The sequence below is a fragment of the Vanessa tameamea genome, chromosome 11, assembly GCF_037043105.1.
Source record: "Vanessa tameamea isolate UH-Manoa-2023 chromosome 11, ilVanTame1 primary haplotype, whole genome shotgun sequence".
Classification (NCBI taxonomy): Eukaryota; Metazoa; Arthropoda; class Insecta; order Lepidoptera; family Nymphalidae; genus Vanessa; species Vanessa tameamea.
Genome location: NC_087319.1, coordinates 12,415,123 through 12,435,670, shown reverse-complemented (window position 1 = coordinate 12,435,670; position 20,548 = coordinate 12,415,123). Strand labels below are relative to the sequence as shown.

Here is a 20,548-nt window from a genome sequence, read left to right as displayed (position 1 = left end):
TGTTTTTATGCTTATTCCTCCCGAGGCGGTAAGTGTTGCTGGGTCAATCCTCATCCGTCTTATTTCAATAGGATCTACTGCTTACTGAGGAGTGAAGTGGAACAGTGAGGTATATAACCTTTAGTAAAAACAATTACGGATAACTATCGCTGAGCTAGATCATATCGTGAAAATTTTCTTCGATTCTTCTCAGATTCGAAGCATTTTCGAACTGGCAGTGAATTAATACATAAATAATAATTAATAGGTAATTCTGTTGAATAGAGATTGTTTTGTTTTTTTACTTTAAATCATTGAAACAGTTTAATTTCATTTAGCTCATGATTGATATTTGAATCGGTAGTTATCAATGATATTTAAAAATATGATATGAATGATAGAAGATTTCGGGTAGCGCACAGGTCGGCGCGTAACAGATGATAGATGTGATATTGAACAACTATATGCAGTAGAACGTCAGTAAGGCGAACTACGAGCAACGGTATACGAGTTATACGAGCACGACATAGTGTTTAATATATGCTTATTTTAATAGAAATTCGTCGACTTGATTCTAAAATTACAGTTGATGTTTATTTATAAATTCAGAGAAAGGAGACTAATTTTCATATCTCGGAAATAACTACTTTTTTATTTTAAAAGAACACTTAATTTAAAGCGGTTGAAATTGCGAAAAGTAGCATACTTCATATAATATAAGTAGTTTTTTAATTATGCATTCTAAATAAAAACTTTATTTCATTTATTATAGAACAGAATTTTAGATAACTTCGCTTATAGCCGCTGCAACAATTTGGTACCCAATCCTTATTAATAATGGAGTTTCTATTCAGATAGAAATGTAAATGAGTTCAATTAAGATTTTTTACTTATCGAGATTCTACTGTGAAACTTTAAAACTTATTTTGATTTTATTTTACTCCATGGTTTAGACAACATCCAATATAAACTTGCATTGATAGATAAACCACATAGGTAAGTCTAGAACTTTACTTTTTAGTGATTATAGGACATTTACACAATTTGCAGTTACGGTAAGTAATTTATTTAAATAAATAAATCAAACACAATATTGTTGTTTTATTTCAAAGAATAAATAAAAAGATATATTACATTAAAATATTTTATTCAATACTGAGAATAGAATTGTCTAACAAATATCCTGGTTCCATTGTGTAATGGGATTTGTGCCGCTCCCTACTCACATATTCTTTGGCAAGATCTTCCGATCCATGCTAAAATGCACTTTATATACAACTAGTAGGAATCTATACAATGTTTGTCTCTCGATTAAACTAAGACATCAGATCATTCTACTCATGGAATGAAAGTAAATATATACAATTAACTCTAAAATATTTCACATGTAAAACCAAATGTAAAAAAATATTATTAATACATAAATTATAATTAAATTAAAAGCACCAATTATCGAAAAATCGAACTTGTTTTTTTTTTACATTTTTTAAACATTATTTTAATAATAATCAAATACTCTGTAACTAATCGGATCTTGCTAGAAGTAATAAATATATTGTACCTATTATTAAATTTACCTAACGGGAAACACCGATCTCTGGATACTTCAACAAGTTACATATAAACATCGTGATTGGAGCGCCGAGGACAGCGTTTAATGTACAAAAAGACGAGTAGCGGAACATTCTTCTACTTTACTTACAGGAGATTGATTGCCTATCAACGTGTATTCCTGAGCGCTTCAAACGATTTAATTCGTAAAATTCTACGTACAATTTTAATGGACACGACATGTTACTACGGGCATAAAGTCAATACTATTATAGCAACAGTTAGACAAGATATAAAAAACAAAATGGAAAATACATTATACAGACGTGACGTCACTGTTCCTAAAACACTTCGCTCGATAAACCACGGCAAGACTAATCGCTAATGATGTTGAAATATTATTGAATAATTGAGATTGTGGACGTGATAGTTCTATGATATACTAATGAGGATACTCGAATGTAAAAAGGATAAACGAACAGCTGGAACAGTTTCTCTGGCATTCGGACGACACAATTTACTGCGCTATTAAAATAATATTAATGTGAGTTTTATATTTCCTCTCATATTATATATGTAAATGCGTTACATCTAAATGTTTGCAAATTGCAATTTAACTATTCAACAATTTGTAAATTATCGTATATCTACATTTGGATGAATTCATTTACTTAAAGCTCGGCTGTACGACGCAAGGTTGTCAAATATACACACACACACACACACACACAATGATCAACACCTCACGCTTCGAACGAAAAGAATTACAAATAAACGAACAACTGCACGATCGCGTCTATAAAACATATAATTGAATGCATAGTGATTTTATCTTACATAAATTAGGATATCAAAATAAATAAATAGGAATGCCTGTACAATTAGATACTGGAAAAATATTTTATTAATATTACGAAAACGATTTCGTACTGTACAATAGAGGGAGCATTTAATTATTACTAAGTGACTTATTTTGTAAAAATCATACAAAAAGATAAGCGAGGAAGTGCACCCCGAGGAGTCCGCTGCGACCGAGGAAGTATAAAAATATTTCAAGCATACAAACGCTCCAATGTACTGTAGCAAACAAAAGATATATGAACTAAAAGCGCAGTCTAACTGAACTAATACAACCAGCCCCGCTCCGTGTTCGTAGACTGCACACCGCCCGCTCTATACTTAATATCACAGCACTAACGTGCAAATCATTATAATTTGGCAGTAAATTTATAATTTATCATCAAATATAAGTACTCTCTCATTACTACAAGTATTGTACCTTCGTTAAGTGCAAAGAGGGGCACTAGATTAACAGATAATAAATTTATAATCATTAAATATATTTTTATACAATAGACTTTATTTACTTAAAGATACGTATTCAGTTAATTATTTATGGTCATTCAAGACTATTTTTGTCTATTTTTTTTTACGTCTCATGAAGATGATGAAAACCGTAACTCGATTCACATTGGAATGGAAACCAGCCATCTACTTATACAAATACTACCACGACCGTGGATTGAGAACAACAGAACTTTCTGTGCACAGATTATTATAAATACCGAGCTCCCATCACCGCCCCCCCCCACCGCTCACAGCTCGTCCCGCATCTCCGGGTCGGGCTCGGGTCTCTCCAGCGCGGGTTTGATCGTCTCTAACAATTTCGTCAATGCTTGCTCCGTCTGAAATCATATTTTATAATATTTCTATATTTCAGTGTAAATTGAACGCTGTTTCACCAATAAAAATGAGTTGTAAGTTATTTCTTTAAATACTATATATACGAGCAAATTACCTTCTCTAGAATGTATAGATAAAAAAATGTATTCCTATGTGATTTTTGACTAAATGCACAATATTCAAACTTCATGTTATTTCTATCAAACTTAAATATTTTATTTATTACTTTTATTTTATTATTTATTTATTAGTTAATTCTTTTATTAAAAAAGAAAATATTTATCAACATTAAAATGTATCGCGCAAATTGGCATACCGGGCCGAGCGCTCTCATAGAAAGGGCGTATCGTCTGTCGTCGCGAGCCGCACGCAGCCGCAGTACACACACAGACACAACTATTTTATAAGTAAACTGCGTCTCGGTGCTGGTGTAGCGCGGTTAAGACGTTTTGATGTTAAGTAGGTATTTATGTATTTATTTTACTTATATTCAATTTGTTAAGAAAAAAAAAACAACCTGCTGATAATACATTTTAACCGGCTTAAAAAAAGGGAAGTCTTGAGGACTTTTTTGGTTTGGTTTAATTGTATTTTGTATTACTATTTGTTCACCAGGTACCACGAAACTTAACTAAGAGTACATATATCCAATAAATTATAATTATTTTAGTAATTTATTACGATTCGTATGTCATTTTATTTTGTTTACAATTGAAAATAAAACCCATACAAAATATGTACGGAATAAATAACGTAACTAGACCAGTGAAGTTTAAGATCGACCCCGGCGAGGCGTCGGCCGGCCTACCTGCGTGAGGTGCGTCACGGTGCGGTCGAGCGCGTCCCGCCACGCCAGCAGCTGGCCGCGCTGGCGGTGCGAGTGCCGCTCCAGCGCGCGCGCCCACTCGGCCGCCTGCGCCTCGCTCAGCGTGCTCATCCTGCGGGCGACGGCGACATGAGACTCGGGGCTCGCGGCGGCGGGCGGGGTGAGGGGTGTCGGGGGTGGGGCGTCACTCACCGCGCGTGCAGCTGGTCGAGGTCGGCGCCGCGGCGCTGGTCGGCGCGGCCGAGGCGCCAGTAGAGCAGGCCGTTGAGCGCCAGCAGCAGCAGCAGCGCCAGCAGCAGCCAGGCGGCGGCGGGCGCGCGCGGCGCGGGCGGCGCGGGCGGCGGCGGCGCGGGCGCGGGCGCGGCGTCGCGGCGGCGGCGGCGGCGCAGCGGGCGCGCGGCGGGCGCGGGCGGCGGGCGCGCGGCGGCGCGCAGGCGCGCGTCCAGCAGGCGCGCGAACTCCTCGAGCCCGTTCATGGTGTTCTTCTCGAGGAAGGCGCGCACGAGCGGCCACATGGTCTTCTTGTAGTGCACGCGGCCGTACAGCTCGAGCGCCGTGCCGTCGCGCGTGCGCGCCAGGCAGTAGTGCGCCTGCACGCTGAAGTAGTCGGCGTACGGGATGCCGGCGTTCTCGCACGTGCAGTCGATGGAGTACAGCACGCCGGGCCGGCTGCACTTGTTCATGACCTGCGGAACCCGGAATGATTACAATAGAAATTTTACATACATAGTATTATGAAAATGAAACTGGTACGAAAATTGCGAGAGCCATTTCCCGTGTAGCAGAAGAGAATGTTTTTTCTAATAGTCAGAGAGAGTGTTAAAATTATGGATAATAATCTAATACGGAGTCAGAGTCACATGAGTCGGAGTTTGAGCCACCTTTGCCAACTTTTAAAAGAATACTCTTCTTAGCCTAGTCAGCTAGTTATGTGAGAGATATAGATTTTTAGCAACAGAAGGGGATAAATGGTAACGAAAGATGACGTCGTAACCCGTTTATTACGATCATTCAGAATTCACGAACCATAGAAAATATTCAGGCATTAACCCACAATGAACAAGGAATAACAGACTTTCCATATTTTTTATTCAATGCGGACAGTTGTATCCTCACCTGCGTCTCGGTCACGTGTACTTCTTTGGGTCCCATGGGTCCAGACGTCAGTCCCAGCGTGTAGTTTACCTGCCGACACTTGAGTCCGTTCTGTGGCTGCCAGGCGGCCTTCAAAAAATGCCAAGATACTTATTAAATCTTCGTAATCGTATCCCGTACTAAAGTCGCCAATATTTCAATAAAGATGTATAATCTAATGTTACACGTATTCACAGTAATTCTGATATAACTAAACTTAAGTGAACTCCGACAAAATTCAGACACAAACGTGTTTCCCAGACACATCGAGAAAAACAACAAACTGCCTTTTAAAATTAAAATCATACGATCATGTATTGAAAACGTACCAACGGACAGTCTTATAGACTTAACTTCATTTTCGTTATTTACACATACTGAAAAAATTATACGCTGCCATTATATGTTAATATTTATAGTCTGAAGACATCTTTGTTTATTGATGTAGTCTAACTTGGGATACTAGGGCGATGTTATATTGTACCGTCGTCCTTGTATCCCAAGTTCGCGGCCCAGGGGTGGAGCCCACACGGTCGCACGTTGTGAGACACGCCCTATAGTGTCTAAATATTCATCGCACCTGCACGTAGTCTGTGGTCCCTCTGGCCGCCAGCAGTTCCAGGTTAAACTTTGAATTTGTGAAGATCATTGTGAAGAGCTGGTCGATGTTGTACGGGAATTCTTGCTGCAGCACCAGCTTACCCTCGTGGGTCGCCGAGCATTTCTCATCTTCACCTTTGCTAGAGGAATCAAATAAAGTTAATACGCAAATATTTTTTACAATTATATTACATGGCGGTGATGACCACTCACTATCAGCTGGCAGGTCTGCCCTACTCGTTTCAATACTAATAAAAATGTCGCTCTGTAAATTCGAGCTCTTAAAAAGCGACAATTATGAATAAATTACGATATTCGGTTCTACACTGTCGGCCTTTCAGCTCGATCTGGCAAGTCGAACTGGTTTAAAATTCTAAAACATACCAACAGGTGAATTTAAAAACAGCTATCGATGATGAAATGATCAAAATCAACTTTGATGTAAATTTCTTGCGCTCGGACGAGCTGAGAGGTGAGGCCGGAATCGAACCCCGCAAGTGTAAGCCGCGTAGTAACTGACTTGTGGTGTTTGTCGGGCTCGCTCTCGCTGGTGTCGGACATGTCGGTGGGCAGCGTGTCGCCGCCCTCCTCCTCCCGCTCGCGGAACTCCGTCTCCCCGTTCGTCACTGCTCGAACATTACACCATTAGTCTATAACCTGGAACTTCGACTGTCCGCGAAACTGACAGGATTTCGGATATCTTATAAACCGTTTATTTATGGTGTTACCAATAGAATTTACCAATATCTGTTCATAGTTCAAAGTATAATTATTATTATATTCGACTTGAATTGAGCACGAATGTTTACGTTAAAGACGAGGCAAAGTCTGTATCTGTGTTAATTTGCCGTTTGTGAATTGATCCGAGTGCCAAGATTCTCTCATAGTCGCTTGCACTTGCCAAAATCGAACCGTTTCAAATAATTAATCTTAAAAATATAATATTAAGTGTATTTTTGATGTGTTTACATGTCATCGTGGAGAAAATGCAACAAGCATCATTGCACATTTGTTAAACGTTTGTGTGTACGAGTGTGTTTGCACATTTGGACTGATCCTGAAAACCTTTGACTGTGTCTCAAAGTACAAGATTGAAATGACAGATACGTATGACGATAAAGTATTACGAATTTGTAAGTTAGGCCAGGATACCCTCTTCAGCGCATTCGGCTGTTCCGTCCACGAACTCCCCGGGCCAGAGAGCGGTCGGCTCCGTGTCGACTACGACGAAACCGACCTCCATTTTTATCACGAACTCTTCACCTCCCATGTATATACTTCTAATAGCGCGATTTAATGTTGACAGGATTTAGGTATCCCAAATTATTTGGATATGCGTTATATTTATTGCTTTATATAGCTCACTTCGAATAAATCAAATTAGCTTTAAACAATAGTCCCCAATTTGAATTCCCGGTTTGAACACTCGAATACTACACTATTGGCACTTTTTTTATAATTGCGCGATATTTTTTTAAGAATCGGAGATATCATTGTTTTATCGATGTATATGATTATCAATCGTTAAAAACTTTTATTTAAATAATTTAATAACTGTCTAGTTTGAACGATTAACATAAACTAAGTGTTATCCGAGAGACTGATGCTTTATATGTGCTGGGAACTAAAAGGGACTTCACGACTAAACATGATACTGTATTATATAAATAAACATGATACTGTATCAATTTATTAACTATAGCAATTATGAATTAAAAAATACGATACCAACATTAAGTTATTTTATGATATAAAGTACTTACTTAATCATATCTATCATCTAATTTTAATATTGACAGTTCGTTGACATTATTTTGGGGTTCACTGACCATAGACAATTTTTTTGTATAACTCGAAGTCAACTTTCCTAAGGTTTATATCTTTTTCAAGTTGCATCGAGGTCCCTGTAATCTGCAAAAATGTAGTCTAGAGTAGTCTTACTTGACTTTGGAGAGCCTACACCTGGTTGAAACTAATAAAAAAATAAATAAAAGTGCGCTAATCTGACTGGAACCCCCATGCCATAAATTTTTCTTTTTTCGGCTCGAAGAGTAAGGTCGACTTTGGCGCGACTTGTAACTTGGATTTTTAAGCTTCGACGTGTATGAATTGGTGGTTTATTCATGTTAAGATAAATTCTAAGTCATATTTTTTGTTAGTAGAGATAGTTACTTAAATAAAATATTGCTTTTTTACATCAATTTCACTTCTGTTATACTGTTAAGTCGTGTCAGTTCAACAGTAGATTTAGGTTAGGCCTTTGATCACTTATTACAATGATATAAAATGTTGTGTATTACATTATATTTTATCATTTCTGAAAATATAACAAGGGAGGGTCTTATTCGAGTTTGGGAACATTAAGCGATAACATATCTGGTAACTACTTGTTTGCACAACAAAAACAAGCGTATAGGTATATAATACGTGCTTCAGGGACTTTCCCTTAATTTTTTTTTTTTACTTTTTAATTCAACATCGATAGTTTTAAATACCAATTTTGACGGTTCCTGGAATAATGTCGTGAGCACATTTTGATAGTTTAACTAATGAGTTATATTTTTTAACTTTAAAAGTTGAAGTGTATTTTGTAATAAATAGAATGGTAGAATTATAAAAAAATCTTGTACCAACAACTGTGTACTTCATTGGTTTTAGTTTAATATCATAGAGCAGTACGTATGGTGGCAGCCCAAGTACCACCATAGCGCTACAATAAGCGCAACAATAGCCGTCTAAAAGGTGGTGTATGGTAATGTGGTGGTGTTGTCTGGTAGTGTGTGGTGGTGTGGGGGTACTCACAGGGCGGGGTGTCGGCTGCACCGCCGCCGGCGCCACCCATCTCCATCGATGAGTCCACCGCTTCCTGCACATAGTGTTTATATGAGAGCATTTCAAACGGTTCCACTCGACAGGGTATTGTTTTTTCGAACAGCAGGTAATGTTAAATATTTTCTGAATTTAACTTATATACCAATAAATTTCAATTCGATATATTAATCATAAACTATCGTAGATATCTTAATTTATAATAAAACACTACGCTTAATTACATATATCAACTTTAATTTTACTTTCAGTCGCCATTTTTTCGCAAATCCTAGTGGATACCATAGATTATTTAAGCCCTCGACCAATGATATCGCGTCAATACGCTGTCAAATGTTGTTTATTTGACTTTTATCCTCTTATGGAATATAAGTGGAAAAGTGTTTGTGTGTATTATAAATAAAGATATATTAATCGGGAACTGATTGTAAAGCAGAATATAGTCGAGTCGTTAGCAGGTCGTATGGAATACTTAAAACTAAGATTTGTTTATCTTTATTCCTTCTTCAATTCTAATATGCTATATATGGTATTTGACAGATAACCTTTATTTCTTTAAACTTTTCCATAATAAACCTTTAGAAGTCATGACAGCATTGTGCATAGAATGCCATGGGATATTATATCGCAAATCTAAATCATACGAATACTTCAGAACCCTATTCGTCATTTATTAATAATACTTTTTACTAATTAAAATATTAAATAATTAATGTATTAATTACGTTATTATTAATTGATTAAAGTATTTAATTACAAAAACATATAATAAACAATAATAATTTAAAAAACATTAAATATAAATTATTTAAATTATGCGTATATTTGAGTCCCTGGGTCATTTCGATTGGACCTGGTAGTTGGCGCTGCGATAGGGAAGTAAATAAAATAAAATTTTCGTATCACCCGTAAAATCGTATTTCACCCGAACGCTGTCGGGATGGGCAGCTACTAAATTAATACTTGTAATTGATAAAACAAACAATTGTAAGTTTCAGTTTTAACATTTTTCATCGGAAATTTCGGAAATCTTGTCCAATTTTGGATATAAAATTGATATTTCTCTAAAAGTACATTTAACTGTTACATTTACAATACAAAAAAGTATAGTATAATACTAAAAGTTTGTAAATGCCCCCTGCTGCGCAAATTGCTGCTCTGCCATAAAAAGCATATATGCTATCTTTTCTTTATTCCAACACATTGCCCCAAAGCAGTTTGACGGATATGGTAGGTTAAATGTCTGTCCGTTGAAAATCAACAAATACTAACATTACGCTGTTATAATCTTGCCTATCTTGAGATGTCATTTTTATAAACGTTTTGAACAACATTAGAAAGAATTACATATATGATTAATAATGGGCAAAGATGTAAACATCGTTATTACGAAAAACAGAGAAATGAAGGAATTTGAACTTACGCCGAAGAGATAAATTACATAGTATTCAACGTACGAACTTACATTACAAGAATATACCATCCCTCTACGATTTTAGATCGACGAATTCACTAAAATTACAGATTATTTCACTGACAAAGAAACATGTGACGGGTTTCAACTTTCAAACATATTATGACGACTGTTGATTTCAGCTAGAACTCACAAGTCTAGTTAAACGTATTTTGAGCTGGTAATTATTATGCACATGTGAGATCGAACTGTGGAGTCGCATATTTATAAACATGCATAGCATTGCGTTTGTTTGGGACTACAATTTTTAGACCAGGGTCGATCATGAATTACGTCACTCGAATTTTATGATTTTTCATTCCACCTCCCCGTCCCCGTGGACCACATGGTCACTATTATCAAACGGGTGGTCTAATAATAGTGTGTGCTCTTGTCATGACATCAACCGCATTGCAATTTTTACATGTAAAATTTATTAAATTAAAAACGATGTTCCAAAATTACTTTTCTTTGTATTCAGATATATTTTAAATGAAATCAATATTAATTGAAATTGGTTGTTAATGTCAGAATGTCTGTATTGTACCGTTTTTCCTTAATTAAATAAATAAATGATAGAGATTTATGTAACTAATGTTGGATCAAAGCAAAGCTTCCTTTAATATCAGTAGTACTACAATATTTCCGAGACGAAACTTGAATTAGCAACCCTCCCATTTAAACTGCAGATATTGAATCTGTTTTTATTTTACAAAAGAGAGCAATCCGGTCTGTTTATAATCTTGGAGCTAGATACTCTCTTCGGGATGTTTTTAGCAAATTAGGAATACTCACTGTTGCGTCACAATATATTTACAACAATATTATGTATATTCACAGTAGCGTTGATCACTTTGATAAAATCAGTGGTAATCATTGTATGTGCACAAGAAGTAAGGATAAGCTTAGAACGCCAAGTTTGCGACTCCGCAAAGTCATTACATCATTCTTGGGGCAAGGTATCCGCTTCTATAATAAAATTCCGCAGACATTTTTAACTTTGCCGTTTCATAGATTCAAGTCATTTGTAAAAAATACATTGGTAAAGGAGGCATATTATTCGATACAAGATTATATTGATGATAAAAAAGCGTAGACTTAATGCTTGTTGACTTCCAGGCAGGCGACATAACATACATATATAACTGTATTTAACTAACATGACTGTATTTTTAGATGTTGAAAAAGAGTAACTACGGAGTTTCTTGCCGGTTCTTCTCTGTAGAATCTACATTCCGAACCGGTGGTAGCTTTACTTTAAATAGTTTGTTAAATGAGGATTCAAAAGTGCTTGTAAAAGCCTACTTGAATAAAGTTTATTTTGATTTAGATTTTTTTGAAACTTCAAAGTAATGACTTTCTAAACCCTAGAAAATGAACTTCGGAATTCTGATGACATTTTCTGCTATTTATTTGTTGTAAAAGATCTGCTCATCCCCTCTTTTGCCCCGGGCCGAGTAAAATAGAAGTAGTGGACGTATCAGTGTTTAAATCTAACAGTAAAATCAAATTTATTTTATACAAGTTAACTTTACAATAAAGTATTTTCGATCGTCAATCAACTGAGAGGTAATAACTTCATCATCCAAACCATTAATTTCAGGACTAAGATGATACTTTTAAGCACTTGATGCATAAAAAAGCATTATTATAATGCAGTTTTTATTAAAAAGTGGCAAGCGTGTAGGATGCTCCCTCAATGGAAAATAACTACCACCGCCCAAGGAAATAAGCAACTCCACAGGTAAAAGCTCGACAGTTAGAACGGTTTTATTCTCAAAATTTTTAAATAATTTATGAAATAAACAAAACTTTGCAATAACAGTATGATTACAATTACAATTATGTAAATAACATTTACCTTTAAAACATTTTTCGATAAGATGTACTTCAACGGCGTTTTGTTCAAACTGTCAGAGCTCACCTTCAAATATTTGTAATTCATACTTATTATGAGACACGACAGCTGGCACTCGAAAGCCAAACTCCTCTAACTATAACACAAGAACGCAAAACCACGAAGTCCTCAACTCTCGGTCCATAAAATCAACCGTCTCGCGAGCGAAACGCGCTCGTTTATCAATTTCGCTCGGCATTTCGCGATGAGCGTTAAATTATCACACGCCATGCAAGATAGCGCTCCGATAGCGCCGCGTTTATCTTGATATCGACGGGAATCAAATATCAGTCGCAGGTGTGAATCGTTATATCATACTTCAGAGATATCGTTATCGGTTGTAATGTTTTAATTGCAATCATGAATTAATTACTTTTGCTTTTTTAAATTTATAATTTTAGACCGATGGACCACCCGATGGTAAGTGATCGCCACCCATTACCCATAGACAATGGCACTGTGAGAAATGTTAACCATCCCTTCTCGGTGGCCAATGCGTCACCGATCACTAAGATTGGAGTTGTTATGTTCCTTAAGTTTGTATCGACACTGACTCATTCCCATCGAACCGGAACACAGCAACATCGCTGCATGGCGATAGAATATACGATAAATGGATGGTACCTACCCAGACGGCGTTGCACAAAACCCAACCACCAAGTAATTTACTGTACAGGATCGGATTTAAGGGATGCAAGAGGGATACCGACGAGTTAACATTTTTAATGTTAATAAAGATAATAATCCTGTATTACGGGCCAAAAGGAAGGACGATTTTGCAAACGGTGGTGTTGGGAACGGCTCGCGGGTGGAGGCCGCGGGTAGCGGGGATGAGTAGCTCGATTCTCGGAAGTCAAAAATGGCGATTCTTGCACTATTACGCGACGCTAGTTTCGCTCTCAATTTAAGATCCATGACCTATAGCAATGTCCCAGTCAAAAAGCAATAAGATTGTTCGAGGTTACTGGTTCGACGCTCAATCAGAAACCTGCTGGATGGCCAAGGTCAGTACGAGTTGACGATACTGTGAGTGAGTTGCGGAATCTGTGGATTGCGATCACGTATTGTCGTCGCGGAAGATATCATCAGAGCTCACTATATTGAGACTATATTAGCAGCGGATTCTGGCGAAAGATTAAAAATTAAATCCTTATAAACTGCAATTAGTCCAAGAGTTGAAACCTAATGATATCAAATTACGGTGTCATTGGCAGTCGTACACGAAGTGTTGAAGGAAAACTCATATCGCGTCGAGGGATATTCTGTGGCCTCCTAGAAGCCCTGATCTCACTTAATAAGATTTTACCCGTAGGTATAACTTAAGAGTCGCGTTTACGCTACTAAACCGACCGCGATTGTCCAGCTCAAAAATAACATCAGTGAAAAAATGTCCTCTATCGCCACTAGCAATGTGCCAGCGCGTTTTTAGAAAATTTAAGATCCAGGTTCGAAGAGTTTAGGTCTAGACGGTTCGCATCTCAAAGGTGTTATTCTCAAGAAATATATTCTTCTGTACAAACATTATATTAACACTAATATATTGTGAAGCAGCCGTCAATACACCTATTTCTTTAAATTGTTCGCGTAATTATGTCCTAGAATTAATATTTTAATAATTCGGATAGCTCTTTTCTGCGGAATAAATACTATTTCAATATTTGCTGCATTACCGCATAACAACATTCCATATGATATAAGACTATGAAAATTACTAAAATAGTTAATTATTTTTATTGCATAAACGGCACTACTTAGTATCTCTGCTAGGGCATAAAAATGCGCATGACCTACTGAAGTTTGGAGTCAAGGGTAGCCCTAGAAAGATCCTCGACTGAACAAACTCAAGTCTTTCATTATTCAAAAAAACCGCCATTATATTTACGACAAACGCCGTTATGATTTGACAAATCTGTCTAATGAATGTTACAATTATCACAATAATGAGTTTGTATTATAATTACCACGTAAGCTGATTAAACTATAATCAACTTACGATAAACAATAATTTTAAGTAGGATTTTAGCGGCAATCCCAAATAAGGCGTAATTCTTTACTTGTTTCTTCTGTCGCATACTTTTGCAGATACATATCGTTTTTAGTCGACGTTGAGACGTTAAGACGTAGACTTTTACCACTTTTCGAAGAATATCATTGTATCTAAGAATTAATTCTGCCTTAAAAAGATAAGGATGACGAGGATCCGTTCGTCATCTGTATATGATTCAAATATAGAGCATAGCCAATCACAGCTGATCTGCGAAGCACCTACTTTGATCGTGACTCTTGCTCATGCCAATAATATTAGTTTAGTATCGGCGTTTGACGGATAGTGTGTTCCGCAGTACATTAACGACGTAATTTAATCAAGCCTTGATTAATGTTTTTGTAGATTTAGCGCATTTAAAGTATCTACTCATGCAATAGCTCTATCATTTTGCTAAAAATTGCTAAAATTGCTTAATTTTACCGGATCCGGTAAAAGTGTAATGATGCCGGATCCGCCGGATTACCGTATCCGTTTTTCCGTATTGCAATCCCTACAGGGAAAACAAAATACATTTAGTCTTTTTTGCATTTAGGACCAAATTATTTATATCAAACCAACCAAACCTGTGACAGAGCACTGCTTACAACGAATAGTTTAAAAATAAGGGATTTATCATCTGCAAACAGTACAATGTCGCAAGTCTTATTTACAAAATTAGTTAAATCATTTACATATATTAAAAGCAGCAGAGGTCCTTAAATTGAACCCCGTGGGACACCCATTTGTGCCAGAGCGCCATTTGATTTAACACCGTTAATAACAACCTTCAAAACTCTTTCATTAAGGTAGGAAGAAATTAATTCCAATGCGGGCCCTTGATTCCATAAATACGTATATAAGTTTTTCTAGGGGAATATCATGCCTAAGGCAACGGACTGCGTACTATTTCTGAAGTTAATGATACGAAGTGTAAACATATTACTGACGAACGTGACTGACAGAAGTCAAGATGGTCAAATGAATTTGTAAAATAATAATTAGGACCTCCACTCCTTTGCGACCCCAGGGCCCCCAGGAGTTGAGATCCGGCTCTGCGAGTGCGAGTGTGTATGTTTGTGTGTGCGCGTGTGTGCGTGTGTGTGCGTGTGTGTGCGTGTGCGGGCACGCACCTCGGTGTGGTCGGGCGCGTCGGTCGCGTCGGGCGCGTCGGGCGGCGCGGCGTCGGGCGCGTCCTCGTCCGAGTCGAAGCCCAGCTCGGCGCCGTAGCACGTGTGCACCTGCACGCACATATATTTATCATGAGTTATTTATTCTATTCTGGGGAGTTTTTGCGTGTGTCCCTACAATAAAATAAATAAATAAACTTACTATATAATATAACTTAGTCAAACAAATAAACGAGACTGAAATGCACACTTATTTTAGTTTTAGTGAAGTTTACACGATTCAAATCGAAAATAATAATGACCCAAAAATATTTGTGAAGATTTAGAAGTCCGAAAATTGGAACTGCTGCTAGTATTTAGTTCGTTCCCTTGCGCATAGCGGTTAAGAACCCTTACTGTAAAAACTACTCAAAATGACTAAACTTTTAAAAGGAACCTTTGAAGTATTAGATTTAAACTCCCGTGAACGTAAACGTGAATAGATAAATCTTCTAGAATGATTTATTGTCTTACCTTTTTAAATAAACAACGTTAATAAAATAGTTCATATATATTAAGAGACGAATGCTCACGTAGTCAAAGGAGAGCAACCGAGAGACACAAGTCTCCCGTAAGACGCGGCATCACACACTGATCTATATTCCGGCCTTGATCCCAAACACCCTGTATACTGTATGTTTAGCAATCGACCAATGATCTATGAAGATTTATTTTATATTGATACAAATATTTTTTAAATTATACAAAAGAAAAAAAAAATAATTTGAAGATATATCTATCTTGTCCGCACAGTTTTTCAAATGTCAACCTTTTATAATTTCTTTTCATTTTAATAAAATAAGCTATTTTGGCAACACTAACTGTATTTAAATATTTATCGAGGAATGCTCGAGATGTTGATCGTGTGATCTTTAATCTCCCCGAAAAAAGTCGAGCTCTAATGAATTCAGAAATCCTAACCTAGTATTTTTTAGGTCAACAAATCGATTAAGCAAAATTTTGGCAACACCCGGTAGACACATTACCATAAATGTAATATGCAACGCAGTCAGACGTCACGCGGCGGAACAATAGGTCGGACGTGAGTATTAAAAACCTGATCTATGGAAAAATCTTCGAGAACGATACAGTTAAACTTTCTACGCCAATAGAACATAATTTGCCACATTCGTTTCGTCGTCAGGTCGTAGCTCCGTGCCGCATGTTATTTGAGTGGTTTTGAATTTCTAATGGAATAGTGCTTAAAAACAACACCGGCGCTCTGAATAAGTCCCGGGTCGCGGAAACATGCACATAAATTGTACATTCATTACGTACCGAGATGAGCGCCTTACGAAACATTCCTTACAAACAATAGCTTTATCCTCTAACATTACTAATGCGGCATTGAGTTTGCTCAAACAGGAACCTTATTATTGCCACACACCAGAACTCAACCAGTAACAAAACTCATATAAAATGTTGTGTGACAAAGAGCAAGCTCAGTATGGCTCTCTAGAAACACATTACTGATTTTCAACTGGCCGCTTTACCTCATAAAGAAACAAAAAAATAATTACCATTGACAACCAAAGTAAATAAAAAAAAAAATTTTTAAAAAGAAGAAATTAGTAATAAAAAGTTACAACTACACAATAATCTAATTGCCTTGTTATTTTCACTTGAAAATAAAATGTTATAAGATTTAATATTTTATGGTTATCGGCATCAAAATTTTCGATCAAACGGTCGATGGAACTGGTCCAAAATTCAGTACCAGGAATCGCCTTACGCGTACTTAAACGATGGAAAATAAATTAAAAACTTGAAAAACTATTGGATGTTGAACAATTTTCAAAATATATCAAACGAAATAAACAAAGTTCCATTTAACGAAATGTATAAAAAGGTATTAAGTTAATTTGCCAAAATATTCATCGGGATGTGAAATAAATATCCATTCAGAAAGTTTCACAACATCATCTACCAGACTTTGCAGGTTTCATCATCAAAAAACTCGCGATAAAAAAAGAGAAATTTTATCAAATATCACTTACGATTATTTTTTAGAGAGTATTAAATACTTCAATACTTTTAACCTAACCTAACAAGTAAGTTTAATTATTGCCCTAATCCGTACCTGTTCAACTAAAAATTTACAACATTTCTTATAAATTTTGCATAATGGGTGATCTGTTAAACAATGCTGTGTCTTCTTCTTTCTAATGTCAAATCAATGATGTCAGAGAGAAATAATCACCACCACGTTTAACTAAACATCCGCTAAAGGTCTATAAGTACGGCCAGTCTCGTGAGAATTCAACTGTTCTTGTTTGTTTTCAATCTCAATGTCAATGAGATTAATCAAGTGATACGCACCCACTGCCAGATCTCTTGACTGGATATGGGCTGGTCCATCAGCGCATTCTGCCAGATGCGAAACAGCATCAGGTACGCCTTGTCCCTTCCCGAGAACGATGTCAGGAAGTTCTTCTCAGACTCGGTGCATACCAAGATCGCGTTCGGGATCACCTTGCAGATAAGTTGCTTTTTAAATTCCGCAGACCATCTCACATTTAACTTAATTTAAAAGTCATGTTAAATATATATAATGTGCATTAAGACTGTACAGAATATAGTATTTGTGGGAGAGTCAATATATAGTAAATATAATTATTTATGATTATTCCATATATATGAATGTTGAAAATGAGTAACTGCGAGTTTCTTGCCGGTTCTTACACACCGAACCGCTTTTAGCCTTATATTAAAAACCACCTTGTAAAATGGCGATTCCTTGTAAAATCATATTTTAATAGAGCATATTTTGGTTTTGATGAGAGCGAGATGACCCAGTAAAAATTACCAGTAAAAATTCAGTGGTTCACATCCAAATTTAGCCCTCACTGCAATTCCCTGTGAATACAGGTAATTTGGATGCGAGCCACTGAATTCTGAATAAATAATATCCATTAATCGGCAGTGGAGCTGCGTGTTGGAATAAGCTCTAATTTTTTTTTCACGCAGTGGAAACCTTCATAAACATACCTGGGCGTCTGAGGAGGATGAGAGCTGGGTTATATGGGATTCACTAGAATTTATAAGATGGGGGACTCACTAGCGCAGTTTTCTCCTTAGTGATGGCCGTGACGTCCTTCCAGCGCAGCGTGAGGCTGGTCTCCCAGCCGAAGATGCTCGCGTAGAAGCAGAGGTAGCTCTGCGACGCGTACAGGCGCCCGTGCACCAGGATGTCGCGCTGCAGCGCGCACGAGTAGTCTGCGCGACAGGAGACACTTCGCTACTTAGTGGCCCGGAAGTGTTCACACCGTTATTACCATTGTAAACTAGTTCCAGTTTGACTTCAGATATATCGATACGTTGGCGATGTGTTTTATTATTATAGAAAAGTTTTACCGAAGCATGTTCGAGATTCTCCATAACCAATGAGAGTGAAACCGGGAATAGTTAATAATAATCATGACACTCGCTAAACGGCAACAGTCCAACAACTTTACTTTTGAACGGATCTCTCTAGTTTAATATAAAAATACTTTGTATACTATCTGTGATTTAAATGGTTACCATTACTTGATTATGATTATGTAGGAAAGGCAATTCACATATCGTGTTAAGTGACATGGAAACACATGTGAAATTGGTGTTCCTGGCCGGAGTCCAAATGGACGAGGGACGAGTTGATAAAGTGAAGGCAGGGCTTGCGATTGATTACATCATCAGACATCACGCGGCAAGTGTTTAGAAACGACCAACCTTGGGAGCTAAGATGTTTTATTCCTTATATCTTTAGTTATACTGGCTCACTCACTAAAACTCTCAAATCGGAATACAATAACATTAAGTATTGTTGTTTGGCAGTAGAATATCTGGTGAGTGGGTGGTACCTACCCAGGCGGGCTTGCACCAAGCCCTACCACTGAATTTTGTGAGTATAATCGTCTAAACAGACTATATCAATGGTAGAAAATATATGCAGTTTGGAATATTCTGACACAGACTGTAAAATGCTAGACAATTTTAAATTATTAATCTAAAACCAAACACGTAACCATAAATTGAATTAACGATGGATATCGCACCTACCGACTATGAGGCGCTCCTCGTCGGGCAAGTCCTTGAACAGTCGCTTGAAGTCCTCGCATTTACTCTTGTACGTGGGGTACAGCGAGTTGTACCAACTCTTCTTCTTAGCGCGCACCGTGTTCGCGCCATCGATACGAGTTCCGGAGTTGGAGGTTGTTATCTTGTGGGACGAATTGAGAACGGGCAGTTGAATAGCGTTTCATATCGATTTAAAAGCCATCTTGGGTATTAGTTTTTAATATGAAATGTCAAAAGAGTGATTAAGGCACCTTTTAATAAACGGGCGCTATCCATAGACATTGGCGATGTTGGAAATATTTATCATTACATAGACCAACAATGCCTCGCATTGGAAATTAAGATTGTCATGTCCCTTATGTCTTCGATAATTACACTGGCTCACTCACATATTTAACTTGAACACACCTATATGGCTGTTAAGCGTTGGAATAAATAACAGTTAAAATTAGTATCCCGTTCAAAATTATTTTTTATTCGACAAAATCTAAGTACTTTGGACTACATACATACATTATAATTTGAATCGTACATTGTTACTACAAAGTTTGTAAAGCAAGTACCCCGTTCCAAGAGCTTGACGATTTTGTTCCTACCTTAAGATCCTTCTGACTTAAGTTAGCGATGTCAATACCGAGCGGCACTTCCGGTCCGAGTGACGGCACTTGTATTGAGGAATCGCTTTTTTCACTTCTCTGTAAAATAATTAGTTTGAAATGATATTTTTTTTTTATGGCATTGGTTGGCGGACGAGCATATGGGCCACGTGATGGTAAGTGTTCACCACCGCCCATAGACAAAGGCGCTGTACGAAATATTAACCATTCCTTACATCACCTATGTGTCACCAACCTTGGGAACTAAGATGTTATGTCCTTTGTGCCTGTGATTACACTGGCTCACTCACCCTTCTACCCGGAACACAACAATACAGAGTACTGTTATTTGGCGGTAGAATATCTGATGAGTGGGTGGTACCTACCCAGACGGGCTTGCACCTACCTACCACCAAGATAGAATCTCATAATTTAGATTCAGTCGTATAAATAAACAATAAATTCCTTTTTTAGATTATATTTGAATTGCTACTCTTCTTTAACTTTAACATTGTTTGGGAAACCTGCATGAGTCTGTTGATCGTCCTTATCAACCAGCAGTGCATAGAGAAATGGAATAAACTCCGACGTTTCTAGAGAGAAGAGGATATATTTAACGAACAGTTTAAAATAATGTACTGTTACTGCATGGTCGAGCCAAGATTCCATATATCTTAGAGACGGTTGCTTTAAAAGACAAAATTTTTCATGTGTTCAACTCGTGTTTATAATTTATCTGGGGATCAGGA

At 37.2% G+C, this 20,548-nt stretch overlaps 1 protein-coding gene across 1 annotated transcript in view; it reads right to left on the bottom strand.

The window, feature by feature from the left end:
• Positions 1-1,109: 1,109 nt before the first annotated feature.
• The window catches only part of LOC113395320 (protein Aster-B-like), a 34,970-nt gene continuing 15,531 nt past the window's right edge, over positions 1,110-20,548 (bottom strand). The window contains exons 4-15 of the mRNA XM_064216184.1: positions 19,800-19,898; positions 19,186-19,345; positions 18,203-18,360; positions 17,464-17,616; positions 15,109-15,216; positions 8,576-8,639; positions 6,294-6,399; positions 5,754-5,913; positions 5,156-5,263; positions 4,232-4,725; positions 4,022-4,151; positions 1,110-3,215 (exon numbers count right to left, since the gene is read on the bottom strand). Coding sequence (XP_064072254.1) covers positions 3,126-3,215; positions 4,022-4,151; positions 4,232-4,725; positions 5,156-5,263; positions 5,754-5,913; positions 6,294-6,399; positions 8,576-8,639; positions 15,109-15,216; positions 17,464-17,616; positions 18,203-18,360; positions 19,186-19,345; positions 19,800-19,898 — 1,830 coding nt within the window. The 3' untranslated portion in view covers positions 1,110-3,125. The remainder of the gene's footprint in view (positions 3,216-4,021; positions 4,152-4,231; positions 4,726-5,155; positions 5,264-5,753; positions 5,914-6,293; positions 6,400-8,575; positions 8,640-15,108; positions 15,217-17,463; positions 17,617-18,202; positions 18,361-19,185; positions 19,346-19,799; positions 19,899-20,548) is intronic.